General features: G+C 39.8%; 2 protein-coding genes across 3 annotated transcripts in view; one reads left to right on the forward strand and one right to left on the reverse strand.

Annotated features, from left to right (window-relative positions):
* On the forward strand, nt 1-8,577 carry atp1b1a (ATPase Na+/K+ transporting subunit beta 1a). Its single transcript, XM_033991964.2, has 6 exons — nt 1-276; nt 4,467-4,595; nt 6,030-6,185; nt 6,313-6,494; nt 7,158-7,238; nt 7,316-8,577. The coding sequence occupies exons 1-6, from the start codon at nt 183-185 to the stop codon at nt 7,571-7,573; spliced, it is 900 nt and encodes a 299-aa protein (XP_033847855.1). The 5' UTR covers nt 1-182; the 3' UTR covers nt 7,574-8,577.
* The window catches only part of nme7 (NME/NM23 family member 7), a 25,119-nt gene continuing 18,200 nt past the window's right edge, over nt 8,504-15,422 (reverse strand). For both annotated transcript variants that reach the window (XM_055221494.1, XM_033991963.2), the window contains exons 11-12: nt 9,511-9,618; nt 8,504-8,634 (exon numbers count right to left, since the gene is read on the reverse strand). In XM_055221494.1, coding sequence (XP_055077469.1) covers nt 8,602-8,634; nt 9,511-9,618 — 141 coding nt within the window. In that variant the 3' untranslated portion in view covers nt 8,504-8,601. The remainder of the gene's footprint in view (nt 8,635-9,510; nt 9,619-15,422) is intronic.

Consider the following 15,422-nt stretch of genomic DNA (forward strand, 5'->3'; position numbering starts at 1 on the left):
GTCGGTTTCTCTGTGCGCTAAATGGTGTATGTGCGTGTGTAACAACCATTACAACTGCTGAAGTCAGGTACAAGACTGTCCTTTTGCGTTTCCTGTAAGAGACAGTCAACACACAAGGCACTCTACCCGATCCGCCATCAAGACGCCCAGACCAACGCACAAAGGGGATTTTACCTGGGAGTATGTCGCCAACTAAAGAAAATGACGGCGGATGGAAGAAATTTGTATGGAATTCAGAAAAGAAGGAGTTCTTAGGACGTACCGGTGGCAGTTGGGGTGAGTAAATGTTTTATGTGCACGACTTTGTAAAAGTTATTGGAATCACTTGTTACTACAATGACATAACATACAGTGTTGCCGTTCAAAGAAAGATTTTGTGTTTTTCTCGCCATTTCCTGATCACAGACGGTTACAGACAGCACCTGTTAGAGCACACCGTCAAACGGCTGTGTCGTGACTTCGCCTTTCAATGGAGGCTGCTGCTCCAAGAGAACGGAGTTGCATTAACTACATTCATTTGAAGCGAATAGCCGCCATAGAAAAGCCCACTGACCCGGTAAAGGTTGCATGAAGGCTAATTATCAAAGACTAATCAATAAAACTATCACTGGAAATACGATTTTCCTCGTTTCAGGCGGCAACCCAGGCCGCTACTCTTAAATCTATAAATGAAATATCTAGCATAAGTGATGGTTTTGGGCGTAATACATAGTTATAAGGCGTATACTAACTCACATTTGGACTATATGGGGGCATTGATTAAAACGTCCCCGTGAAAAGGTCATCTTGAAGGACAGACAGTTGGTTGAGTTTTTGTTTCTCTCCAGCCCGTTTGAACAGTGAAAGTTGGGTTGGTTAGGTTAGCACTATTCATTTTACTTATTGGGTTTGGTTAGAGTAGACTACAAGGACATTTTATTCTTGCATTAATAAGCCGAGTGCTAATCTTTTGGCTCGTACGTAGAGGCTCAACACACGGCCAACTCTAATCGTTTTAACCCTCTTTCGTTACTTTAAGGCGGACAATGCACGGCTTATACGGTCGGCATTTGATGGGATAACTCGCTACCTGCGTTATGTACCGTTAATCACACCCACGTTATCCAGTTCAGTTGTTACAAAAGAGATTTTCGTGTGGCTAGCCGGGTTGCTTCACAAACTGCTTGGTAACACGGGGCTGAGGAACACATCACGACTCACATGTCTCAGGGGCCGCCTCTTCCACCTCTTTTCCTTCTGAAAGAGAAAATGACATTAGCCGTTATGATGTGTTAGCACAGAAAGTAAATATTCACCAAATTAAACACTGACATAACTTTTAGTCAACAAAATAGCTACTTTTACGTACAAATCTCAGCATAATAGTCAGTAATTATTCATGAGTAGTTTGTTTGTACCGAAAACAAAAACACGACGGAATTAGCATTAGCGTGTCCGCGTTAGCCGTGCTGTCTATTTACTGTAAATAATAGTCTTTTACAATTGCTATGTGGAGCGAAACCTCGATGGCACACTGGATATAACTGAGCACGACTGCGTTACAAGCAACAGGTAGCCATGTTTGTTCTCCCCTTTCGCTGAAAAGGTGAATAAATGAACGCAGGCCATTGAGCTGTTGCTGTTTCAAATGGTGTCGTTTGCTTTTTCACGGGAAAGGTGTTACTAATCGCGCGTGTCCTTATGGAGGGCATTTCGCGCCGTTTTAGTGTCAACACTGAAATGAGGTTGGGGAAAACAGCGACAGCTAAAATGAAGTCGTAAAAGAGACACGCACGGATGAAATGGGGTATTATAGTGTGATGTGAACGTGCTATGTATGTGTTGGTCCTTGAGCCTCGCCACACGCTGCTGCAGAGGGGCTGTCCGACCCGTGGGAGTGGGGGAGGGTCGCTGATTGGTCCATTCAAACTCAAAACTACACCCTGGGACACTGGAGTAAATGCAAAAAAATAAAATAATAATAAGCTGTTTGTATATTGAAAGTGAAAAGACACTGATTAGTTGATTGTGCATCCTAAAATTGCTGAATGACCAATAAGTGTATTTGCCCCTCTCTAGGCAAAAAGTCCCAAAGAAAGTATGACCCAAACATCTGACTTCTGAATAGTGAAAGGATAACACTGTTAGCTACCTGTACCAGCAAATCATAAACTGATAATGATTAAGAAGACATAAAGATAAAATATTCTAGATAAAGAAGTGTCTATAGGTGACTACTGGAGTTCCACACAACCTAACTTTAACTGATGTTTTTGTCTGTTTTGATAAACACAAAGGCCTGTTCACAACTGTCCAACAATAAGTAGTGACGTGGTAGCTTGTTATCATCATGCTTTGTACACAGCCCTCCACACATCTGGTGTAGGTAAGATAGTTATATGAGCCATATGCAACAGTTCATCTAAGTTTACAGCAGCGGAAATACGCTGTGTGCTACTGGGGGATCAACAAACCAAATGATCCTCTTTACATTTCTATGCCAGAAAGTCAACTTTAAGTGTCAAAACCTGGTCACATGATGTAATTATTTATTAGACAAGTCATAGTAATTCATTCAGTGTTGGCCAAAGTATTGTGGACTGGTAACTGCATGTCCCTAATTGGTTCAGTGTCAACATGCTGGGCTGCCACACCTTGTACATGCATTTATTTGTTTTGCAAATCCCCGCCCGCCTTACTAAACATGCTTACTCCAGTGCTCCCATTCGCTTTATCATTTATTCTCTCTCTCTCTTGGAAACTTGCACGTTTTGCAGGACAAGTATAAGCACGACTTGCAGCCCGACAGTGCAATGCGTCTCAACAGGTGCATCTCGGAGCAGCCCGCTTTGGTCACCGATATTCTCATTAGAAAATAGTTCGGCACACATGCACAGCGGGTGGAGAAATACAGTCATTCTGTAATAAATGAAACCCCCATACATAAAGATTTGTTGGATTTTAGCATTGTAAATATCCAGCAGTATTTGACTCTTACTTCCACTATTTCCCTTTGAATCTCCCTCCCTTTGAATGCAACACAAACATTAGACTATCCTTAGATTTCAGAGTTATGAATATTAGCACAGTAAAAAGTAATTAAAATGTCAGCTATAAACAAGGAGCTGCCTGAAACTCCTGAATAATACAATTGATATTTTCGCATGCATGTAGGACCTTAAATTTGAAATAAATCTGGTTTTAAGAAGTCTGCAGACCGGAGAAAACACAGTATCTTCTTTCACATGTCACAAAGAGCAGGCACGACCAATGAGCAGGCAGAATTTGATGCAACCTTCGTGTGGTGGTTAAATCATGTATCTTGACAAACTGGTTTTGGCAGTAACTCTCTACATTTGTGGCCTGGTAGCACAGGAACGTGTCTGTACACTGCTATAGTGGATATAAGGAAACAAGTTTTTACTGGGAGAGATAGCACAGAGTGGAGCCTTTTGGTTAGATATGGACAAATATGACAAATATTACATGTAGATTTTAGGATGCATTTAAAGGTGCACTATGTAACCTTTTTGGTTGGGGGTCTGCTACTTGCTTGTTCCACATTATGGTATAAAACCATCTTTGTATTTTGTTATTGTTTTTTAAAAATCCTTGATAAACATGCGTTCTGTAAAGTTAGCAGGCTTGCTTTTCCACAGATCTCACCTGTATCGTCACCTTCCTGTTTTCATTGAGGTAGTTTAATGCCATACTGTGGAACTTTCCAGGCAAAGCATGGAGGCCACCATGTGCCAAAACCTCACCAGAAACATTGCGTAGTCTGTTGTTATTGTATTATTAATGTTCTGTATCATTATTTATTTGCATAGTGGCTGTTTAACATCAAAGGTCAATTCGCAAGTCACAGTATATGCACATTTTAAATAAGTCCAGGAGTGTTACTTATATGAGACTATAGTATAAACTGCTAAACAACATGCTAGTGAAGCTCTAAACTACAGGGTTAGCAGATTTTATGCATAAATATGGAGACAATATACTCTGTTGTGTGCAAAGTACATATCCCTTGTCATTTCAGGCTTTCTGACGTGCAACCATTCAAACTATGATTTGGATTCGATTTGAGATGAATCATGTGGTTGCCCATAGAGGAGGGTTCTCATGGTACATGCTAAACCTGTTGTGAGTTTAGCATGTAGTGGGGGAAGGGTCCAAAAAGCTGGAAAGAGAGAGACTCAATCCTGCCCTACTGGAACAGCAGGCCCCCTACTCTTGTATAATTGGTATAAATTTTAAATTAGGTGAGCAAAAAAGAAGCCCCAGATCACTATTATTCCACAATGACTTCTCTGATAATGAAGAGAAGAAATCACACAGCAGGGTGCAGTTGGTGTGGACTCTGAAACTTAAGAAAAGGCACTCTGTTTTTGTTGGAAGTTGAATTTGAGCTGTGCTCTGGTTGATCTGCTGTGAAGTAAAAAGACCTGAAAATAAACACTTACTTTGTGTTTTTTTCCCCTCCACAGCTAAAATCACCTTGTTCTACATCATTTTCTATGGATGCTTGGCTGGGATCTTCATCGGGACCATTCAGGCGATGCTGCTTACGTTAAGCAACTACAAACCAACCTATCAAGACAGAGTCGCACCTCCAGGTAAGACTGGAGTCAGTTTATTTAATAAAACCAAGATAATACAATGTGACTACTATATTATGATAATAACTTTTTATAATATATACAGTGTAAGAAGTAATTTATGGCTTTGGATGCCATTGAGGACTAATGATGAACTTTCAAAAGATAGAACAGGAATGTTTTGAAAAGTTTATTGCTGTGGACACAGTCCTGATTTTACATCATTTGAAACCCAAGAATAAATCTGAAATCTATCAATGAAAAGAAATTCACTGGTTTCGATTATGCCATCAGTAAGATTGGTAAAAGTGCAGTATTTCATAATATGTAGTTCTCTAATATTTGACATTGGATTATTTCTGAGTTGGATACATTTGTCCAATAGAACAGTGTATGTGAGGAGGAGCTTGTGGTGAGAACGAGAGGGCAGTTCAGTGCTGTCTGCTGGAGCCCTACTCAGTAACTCAGAGGTGTTTTTGGTCCCTGCTCCCTGTGGAGATATTAAAAGTGGCTGTTGGGGTGTGCCTCTCTATCTGGAGCCTGCCTGACCTCAGATAGGTTCAGCCATTTTGTCCTTCACTGCTCTAAGCCCGTCAATGGCACTCCCCCCGGGCCACAGCAGTAGTAGTTTACAGTTCACACCCTCCTCTCGGAGAGAGCATTCATGTGCACCATGATCAAGTTGCACGTCATGTGTAACACACGATTGTAGAAGTTTGTCATAACTGAGGCCCCTAAGCTTGTACTGCTGAAATCTAATCCATAATCTTCAGAAAAACATTGTAAATATGGCAGTCTTGCTGTTATGGAAAGTCTTAGGGTTCCTGTAAACCTCAGAGCTGCTATGGTCAGACGCCTTGTGCCAGCTCTCGCTCCTGCTCTGGCGCTGGGGTATTTTTAGCTGCTATTGTCAATAAGTGGCTTCATATGTCATATAACAAAGACAAGCAGAGCAGGAGCAGAGCTGTGCATTTCCAGTAGTGGCATGATAAAGGAAGCACAGAGACGTTTTTTCACTAGAGCTCAGTGCGCCTCTCTCACTCTGGGGCTAAAAGTTTCCATTGTGAGAGGAACACGTGAGCCGGTTGGGGGCAGGGCACGGGAAACTTTCACAAGCTTTCACTGAAATCCAAACGCTCTTCGGCAGCCCTCAAATGGCTCCAGTGCTGGTCATGTTCAGAGGAGCTAAATGCATCGTGGTACAGCTGGCACGGCTTAATAAATGTCATGTTTCCTCCTTGTGCCATCTGAAGCCACGCCTCGTAGGGCCGCATGTGCACGCTCTGTGGAAAATTACAGCTCTGACAGAGACAGGGACCAGAGGAAATCCCCAAGACCTAACTAGGGTCCTGAGACAATAGGCCCTGCTTCTCCGGCTTTAGCTGTCATAAATGCACAAACATTTTACTCTTACAATGTTTTACACATTTTTAACAATAAATGTGTTTGCAGGTCTATCACACACACCACGGTCTGACAAATCAGAAATAGCTTTCAATATGAACGATAAATCTACATTCGAGAAATACATCAAGAGTATGTCAGACCTGCTTGCAAAGTATGAAGAAGATTTGCAGACGGAGGACAAAAACTTTGAGAACTGTGGAGGTAGGAAAACACCAGCCAATGTTTATATTGAAATATGTTAGAGCTTTTAAATGGTTTGGTTTGATTGAATTCATATAATGAAGCCTTTATGAAGCATTTATGAAGCCTGGATTATGTGTGGTTGCAGTGGAGCCTCAGCCATACAAAGAGCGTGGTACTGTGGAAAGTGACAACGGCCAGAGGAAAGCCTGTCGCTTCTTACGGTCGTGGCTGGGCCCCTGCTCTGGCCAGGACCCTAACTACGGCTTCCAAGACGGAAAACCCTGCCTCATCGTCAAACTCAACAGGATTGTCAACTTCAGACCCCGGGTGTGTACAGCGTTTCGTCACCCTGGTTCTCTGATAATGTGTTCACAGAACAGACAGATTTTTTCACGTGAAGTGTTATTAATGTTATTAATGTTCTAAGTGTTAATTGTGTCATTATTAGGGATAGGAGGGTAACCGGTATACTGCTGTATTAAAATGCCATACCAGTAACAGTGTTGACATAGCTTATTTATTTCACAAGGTATGTGGGAAAAACTACCCTTCTCACAGACTACAGTTTATACATGATTATTATGAGCCTTCATATATCTAGGTCTATTATGTCACAATTTTTAGTTAATAAACAAGGCATAATCTAAAGTCAAATACAATCCAAGTATGTCTTTCCTAGTTTATAGACCTAATGACTATTGAATACTAGTCATTGCTCTGGATTGCAAAGATTTCACCAAATATTTGCAAAGCAAAGTAGCACATCATCAAGGAGCAATTCATCATACTTTTTGGTAAAGAAGTTCCTTGTAGTTCCTAAGTCATTTTGGGTCACAGTTACCATACTCTAAAAATGTCATAGCGTCCCATTATGTTATAGTTGAGTGCACTGCACTGGGTAGAAGACAGTTCAACCTGGCTTACATTTCCATTTATTTTTCCAATTTGGACACATTTGTAGTCATTTTTACATTTGTTTTTGTTTTTCAGGCTCCTTCTAATGATTCCATCCCTGAAACTGTGGCATCAAATTTGAAACCCAACATGATTCCCATTTTCTGCAAGAACAAGGTAAAGCTTATAGCTTTAGCCTTCAGAGCCTTTATGTTTCTCATTCAAACCTAATATTCTCCATCATGTCCTTGCAGAGGGATGAGGACAAAGACAAGGTCAACGAGATTAAATACCATGGTATGGGTGCCGGCTTCGCCCTGCAGTACTACCCCTACTACGGCAAGCTGTTGCACCCTCAGTACCTGCAGCCCCTGGTGGCCGTGCAGTTCACTAACCTGACACTAGGGGAAGAGCTGCGCATTGAGTGCAGAGTGTTCGGCGCAAACATCGACTATAGCGAAAAGGACCGCTACCAGGGACGCTTCGACGTCAAGATCACCATCAACTCGTGACCTCAGCCGCAACTAAAAATACATGTAGAATTATCAAAAACACCACTAGTATTTGAACATTCACGATATACAGGATCTACACTTAATCTGTTGTGTGCTTTACACTAGCTTCTTCTGTGCGCGTGTCCAGGGTTAGAATGTAAAATACCAGAGTAGCAATAGCAAATATTTATTCTACTGTAAATGAGATATTCCTTGAGCCATGGGATGTGTTTCATCAATTACTGTATCTGCGATTCCACTACTGACGCCTAGCGAGCCGTGTGTGTCCCGCCTCTCTCACCTGATGTGGTTTATATTTTTTGGAGTGTTCCGTGCCGTAGCCCTCGCTCTGTCTGCCCCTTCCCCTCTCTCTCGTCTTATGTCAGCTTCAGTGGTCCAAGGTTTGTGTGTGTTTGTGTGTGTGTGTGTGTGTGTGAGGTGTGTGCGAAATACAGCATGGTACTCTGAAGCCACGGCCCGTGAATGAGTTAACACTGCGCTCCATGGACTCTTCCTTTGTGTTTCTTTGACCGAGTTTATTGTCAGGTTTTGTCCAAGTGGAAGGACACAGTTGTACTTTTTTGTTCTTGTTCACCTTTAGCTGTAGTTTTGGTTTAGCATCCGTTCTGTTTTAACATCCGTTTTCTTCTTAATGATAGTGTAGAGAGCTTTGTGGGTCCAGCCTAAAGACTGTCACCTCCATGGAAACGGCAGCAACTCAGTGCTTTTAAATCTGTTTTGCTGGAGACGTCACATTATGTGATGCAACTTACTATTGAATGTTTTAGCCATTTTCATGGTGGAAGAATTTTATATTTATGCAGTTGTACATTTTTTTCAAAGTGTAATGTAAAAATCCAATACCAAAGGCGCTGGTTTAGAATATCAGATGCAATGCAGTGTGCCAGTGTACAAATGTTTAGTTGGTGTGAAATACTTAATTCAATGTTGAAGATCAAACACCTGTTTATTTAATCTGCATAAGGCTGAAACAATAAAACGAAAAATACGACAACTGTGAATTCTTTGGCCAGTCCAGATTCTTCTCATCCATCCAGAATTTTGAAGAAATACTGCACCTGCAAAACAAAATGAAGTGTGATGAGCCACTTTAAACTAATGTGAATTTAACACCCTCCCGGCCCATGGTGAAGAAGGTCAATAATGCACTCCTTCTTGACTGCCTCAGCTGTGTCCTGTCTTGGGAAAATGTCTGCCCGCCTGCTCGCTCACAGCTAATGGTTAACACAGAGGCATTTGTCCCGGGGCAGATCAGGAGTTGTGCCCTGAACAATGACGCTCAACCCAGTCCCTGCTACAACAACGGGTTTGTTTGAGCGCACCCTCCATTCTTCTGCACAGACCAGTGTGATGTGAAGCTGCCTGGCCCACTACAGTCATGGGACCCAGGCCACCACATCGGGTGAGGGGCCGAATGTCAAATTAAGCATTAAGACAATGGAGGAATTATGAGACACATCAAAGGAACTATACATGAATGACAGGGGTGTAGTATTGTTTAGGATGGGAAGGATGCATTTGGAATGGATTTAGGAGCAACCACCTGGTGTTAAATGAAAAACATACAATTACCCAGGCTCTAAAAAAAGCTTGGCGCTAATGTGATGTGTTTAATGCAGACCTATGATTAAGCAAAAGACAATTTGTTACGCACTCCTACTATTGGTCAGCCTCTGTCAAGTTGGTGAGGTGGGTTTAAACAATTACAGTAGTTTTGTAGTTTCATAAAAACAGTTTAAAGCTGAATTGTGATACACTGAAAAGCTGATCTTAGCTCATGATGTATTTTGGCGTAACAATTACCATCAAATAATTTTTCATCAGCAGATACAGTAGGCATTACAGCTTTTGTTGAAATTAACTTTTGATGAATGTTCCCAAGTTCTCAGGGTTCCTCCTTGGTAAATAACATAAATACAAATATCAGTATGCACCTCTAACACACCATCTTCAGGCAGGTCCGTACAGTGTACTGCGTTTTTCACTTTGTCTTTGCCGTACAGTGCCCGTAGCGTTGTAGGACGGAGATGCCGAGCAATTTCCTAGAAGAGGAGAGAATTTTCATTAAATCACCACCAGTTCACCTCACAGTAACACACAGAAAACATGCAAACTTCACTAACCAAGAGATTAAGAGAATCCAACCCCCAACCACCTTGCCTATAATCAAATCAGTAATTGTGACGGCCTCATGGCTCCATACTGGGGGGTCTTCTAACTACAATTCCAATATACATTCAGCTATTGCAGGCCATGCAAACAACTGATACTTTGCACTGACAACATGTTGGAAGGTTCTACATGTATGTCTATGGCAGTATGTTCAGCAATTACTGTGGGACCACAATGTACACATTAGCAAACACTGTGAAATAAGTTTTTAGATTCTCTGAAAACTCAATTAAATATACAAAATTGATTTAAATAACACATTTTAGGAGTCTGATTGATTGTCAACAAAACAGGTTAGAGTGACTAACTGAAAAACTGATAATGTGAGCTAGCTCATGGCTGTACTGCTATTTCACAGAGACTTGTTTAACAGTATCAGCTCTCCTTTTTGTAGCAAAGTCAGTTCTTTATGTTGAAATTGTGTTAAAACAAAGCTCAGATTAAAGTCTAACTTGAGTAACAGCTTCAGACAGAGCAGTCCCTACAGTTAGCATCACAACCCCAGGGAATGCTGATGACATCAGCTGCAAAGTATCAATATAATAAAACTGCATAACCTTTAAGTAGTATTCAAAATTGTGTCTCTACTTTTGACAACTCAAGAAAGACGCCACACTTTAGTGAGATTTTGAGGTTTAAGTGACATCCTTCTGGTCTGGTTCATGTCACTAATGATTACTCAGCAAGCATGTGACCAAAAGAGGAAGAAAACTCAGCAACTTTGATCATCATGGAAACAAATCCAACATTTCACAATTTACAATGAACAATCTGAAGGAGTCAAGATGAACGAATTGTATCCCATAAAGTTACCATTACATTAGTTGTTGGTTTAAGACTTTTAAACTTTTCTCTTTTTTTGATCAGGGTCAAATCAAGGTCTCCACAACTTCAAGGAAACATAACTCTCCCACAGGGTCCAGTAATAGAGGACAATGTGTCAATAAATTATTTACCAGGACAACTGTTAATACTGAAGGAGGCTGGATAGTGGGCCTTAAGGAGGGAGCATGCGGACAGTGTCATTACAGGATAATATTAACAGAAATGTGCAAAACTGATTGTACTGCTGATTCAAGACAGACTACTTTAGAAACAGATGATTTGATTAATTTCCTAATTCAAAAATATTCTCTTCAAACTACAAAATTAACAATACAGAAGAGTCTTGTACACTGAAGAATATAGACAAAATTATAATGCCAGTGACCAGTTGATTGGGCATTTCTATAGAATTTAAGTTAAAATGGCATGAAAACATTTCCTATGACAGAGCCTTTCTTCTGCCGTGGTTTATGAGTACGTTTTACAAAAGACCGGATCTAACTCGAGGTCATCAGTCACACCTCCATTCTCCTCAAACTCTTTCATTCAGGACAAACAACCAGAGTCCCTCCTCTGCCATTGTCTTAGACCAGACCAAGGCTAAAGCAGAGGGGGAGCAACTGCAGTAAGTTACTTGCACCGCATTTTTTGAAGACTAGATAATATCCTACAACTTTACTTTGACAACTTTACGGAAAATGTGACCCATATATGGACAGTAATAGAAAGATTTGGATATAGTGGTATTCAAATCAGTAGTAGTAGTCAGAGGGCCTACTACTAGATTTTTTTGGTTTAATTTCTAAACCAAAGTACATACAAGTACAGGTATTTAATTGTAATAACAGTTTTTGTAGTAACAGTGACAAGTAGCTGAATTGTAACAGCATTTACAAGTTTTTATTTATTTAACGTTTTTTCATGAGGCGAAACATTAAAAACTAATTTTTACAATGTTAGCTGGGGAACAAGTGTAGTATTAGTGATGTTAGTAGTAGATGACACTATCGACTACTAAGTAAAAAATAGCGAGGGTTGTTTTAGAACAGAAACAATAGGCGCATTCTCATGATGTTATTTATTGCCATACTGCCAAAAGTCTGCTGCTGGATGTAATAGCATTAGTTACAGATGAGTGCGCGGCTGCCTGCTTTAATCTGATTCCATAGTCCCTATAGTGAGAGCTGGTCGGCTGTGTAGCTGAGGAAAAGGTCAGGATGAACTACCCACTGCCTCCATGCACATTTAGAAATCCCATAGGAGACATTTTGGACGTCTTCTGGAGCTTGGGACAACGCAAGTGACGTGTTTGTCACAATAACAATGTCCAGTGCATATTTGAGTTACTCTGTAAAACTAATAGATGGATGATTGCAAAGCATATGATGCAAAAAAATAACATTTTATTTTAGCATTTTAACAAACAATTAGTCAATTATATTACCTGTAAGCAATTTCTGGGGGGCATTTTTGCAAATACTTTTGTATTTCACCTTATTCATATTATATTTCACCATATTTGTTCTAGCCGAAGCTAAAAATTAAAGGTAAAAATAATTATTTTTTTATGTGCTTTGTGGGCCAAATGTATTCCTCACTTTCATGTATTTAGGCTGCTGTCACTATGGATAGTTAACACCCTAACTATCTATAGCGATTAGTTAGTGTGTTCCTTCCTGGTTTGTGTAACTAAATTTCCCATTAATTTTTCTCATAAACTTTTTTGGAAAAAAAAATAATAATAAATATCTAAACATCTATATATCTATAATCTATTTCTGAAACTTTATAAATCACAAAGTTATTAAAATATTTAGCAGAGTGTTGCATTTTAAATGTCCTCTTCGTACTTGAAATAACAGCGTTCGGGGTATAGTTATGATGACTTTGATCTCTTAATATTTGAATTTTTCTAAAAGTCTATAGGAAAAGTATATGGAAAATGTACTTGTGGAACCAGAGCAGGCTGTTACTGTTGAGCTCCATTAAATACAGACAGCACACAGCATTTTTACCCTTTTATAATATACAGGGGTACATTTTTATTTTTATTTATTTTTTACTGTATTAGATTAAAAACTGAGTGCACCACCTTTAATGGCTCAAAGGATGCTAGAAAAAGTGAATACATTTTAAATGATATACTATGGGCCAGTATTATGATTTAATAATGATCATTGCTTGACTCTTCTTACCAATAAGATCCAATTGACCTATGACCTCTTGATAGGGCTATAATTCCCTGTTACAAGCATGAGCCTTTAAACAGTCGTCGCACTACTAACTTGAAGCTGATATTATTAATAGCCTAACTGGCTGAACTAAATGATGTAATATGATGTGCTGAAATATCAGACAGGAGTTGCTCAGAGTGGGCAGTTTAGAAAGCCTCTATCTACCTCCGCTTTTATAGCAAACACACCACAAGACCTCCTCATGTCGTGACTGAGGAGAGTGGAGGTGTGAATGAAGGAGGGGCTCTTCCTGGGAAATAATGTACGCTATCTAGACATATTACCACATCATTCAAGCATACTTATTGCGCCACTGTACAATTGTTTGTTCTGGATTTAAGGAAGTCAAGTAATCAAATAGCATATTATAAAAGAGAACTGGGGATATTTATAGGGATGTAACGATATAGGCGATATCCCGATATCGTCGTGGTCTCTTGTCGGCATTAAACGGCATGTGTTTGTGCCAAAAATAATAGTGTCGAGTTCATGTCAGCGGGAAAAAAAAATAAGACCACTACATATACCATGACCGTTCGTGCCACGTCAGTCAGATCTGGTATTTGAGCCAATAGGACTGCACGCTGCACACTTTCCACAGCATGTTAACAACACACACAACAACACAACGACACGTGGATGGCAGCGTTTGCGATAAATGGAGAATGGATAAAGAGGAAAGCTGAGCAGAGACATGCCCCCATGATGCCCCCCATGATGCCCCCATGATGCCCCCATGATGCCCCCATGATACACCCATGATGCCCCTGCTGCTTCTAAGTTCCAAATACAGATGTTGGTTTTGCCAAGACCCCAAGCACTAAAAGAGAAAAGGAGACAGACACAAAACAACGCAGCATGGATCTATAATAAGAACTTATAATAAGAACTACAATAAGATCTTCCATGCAACGTAGTAGCATTAACTCTGCTGAGACAGAGCGTGTGTTTCCTCAGGACATACAAACACCCTGACGACTCGCCATGAGGCAAAGTGACAAGTTCCACAAATTCATCAACAATAAAGACCAGTCTAAACAAAAAGACTTAAGAGCAACAGTGCTGCAAAAATACACAGCCAGATTCACGTGTTTTCAAAAAAATAACAACAAAAAATAAAACAAAAACAAAAACAAATAAGATTAAAAATAAGATTATAAATTTTACTGCAGTGTTGTTTATTGGTTAGCTCATTAGTGCATTACAGAACAAGAAAGTGTTAAAATTGTAAAATTGCAATGTTTTGCTTTGGACATTCTTTTTTACAACTCCACCAGATTGTTCATGTTGCAATTGTTTTTAACATAATCGGATATTGTCCACTTTAAAAAAGGCATAATTGAAAAATGAAGACAAATAACTGGCTAATATGGCTACTATGCTCAATATCGTGAGCCCTTATATAATACCGTGATCTCTTCCACAATATCGCCGTAATTATCATACTGTGAGGTTCATACCGAAATTATATTGTACTGTGAGATTTTGATATTGTTACCTTATTTATGGAGTTGGATGGGCTCTTGCACCTTTTGTAATGCACTTTACATCAGAGCTATGCGAGTATGGTAAGGCAGGTTATAGTAGCAAATTGGTTTGTGCTTCTGCTCCCCCATAACAATGGGGTTCAATGTCTATTTATTTGTGAGGTTTTCTTGGGACGCAGTGGAGCTAAGTGGACTCTCATGTAAAATAAAACTTCCCTAGTTTAACAAAAGTAAACAATGTTGACCTAGCACATACATCCACACTGTGTCCAAACAAGCTGTATTCTGTTTATAGATCCCTGTTTAGTCCTTGGAAAGAATCAATAGCTCCTTCTCCCCACACACAGCCTGGACTAATAATAGAAGATGTGACCTCCCATGCAGCCTGGTGCTACAGCGATGCTCTGCTCCATCTGACATATAATGATTACTGGAATGTCTTCATCAGACCAGGAGTAAAAAAAAAAAGAGACAGTGGCTCTTGAGGACAAAATGATTCTTACCCATTGCTAAAACAACCTTTAACTCTTAGTACAAAAGAGTATAAATCTAAATAAGTACTGCACATAGGTACATATGCAGGGTAATTTGCTAGCTTCAGTTTTGCTAAATGGATTTCTGAATGACTCTCCACACTCTGCCCCTCCATTTTATGTTTGGTTTTGATCAAGAAAATAAATAAATAAATAAAATAAAAATTCTATACTAATACAATATTAACAAAGACAAAAAAGGATTTGTAGATGTTTGGGTTAAGTAGAGAAAATATATTAATACAAAAATAAGGGGGATAATAACAGGAACCAAATTAAGAACTAAATAATCAACATAAAAACTGTAGTTCAAAGTGAACTGTTCAAAGTGTATTGAACCTAAAAGTTACAGTATGGCTGTGGCCAGGGCAGAATGGCAGCTGAAGGGAGCGGTTCATTGTCAGATAATCTAAAGGTGAATTTGAGGTCGCACTGGGAGCTGCAGGTTAGTCAGCACAAGTGTGAAGCAATCAGGGGTGACTGCATGACAAAAGACACTGAAAGGAACAGGAATGTTATCATAAGAAATTGACGCTACTGTAAATATTGGCTCATTCGATAAGGCCTTATACCTTTGGCATCATTAAACTAATGA

Source organism: Periophthalmus magnuspinnatus, chromosome 4 (genome assembly GCF_009829125.3).
Source record: "Periophthalmus magnuspinnatus isolate fPerMag1 chromosome 4, fPerMag1.2.pri, whole genome shotgun sequence".
NCBI lineage: Eukaryota > Metazoa > Chordata > Actinopteri > Gobiiformes > Gobiidae > Periophthalmus > Periophthalmus magnuspinnatus.

Bases quoted from the DNA above. Each gene is read 5' to 3' on its own strand.
- atp1b1a (XM_033991964.2), top strand. From the start codon at position 183: ATGTCGCCAACTAAAGAAAATGACGGCGGATGGAAGAAATTTGTATGG. The intron at 4,596-6,029 runs GTAAGACTGGAG...ATGTGTTTGCAG, and splicing joins AGACAGAGTCGCACCTCCAG to GTCTATCACACACACCACGG. The intron at 6,186-6,312 runs GTAGGAAAACAC...GTGTGGTTGCAG, and splicing joins AAACTTTGAGAACTGTGGAG to TGGAGCCTCAGCCATACAAA.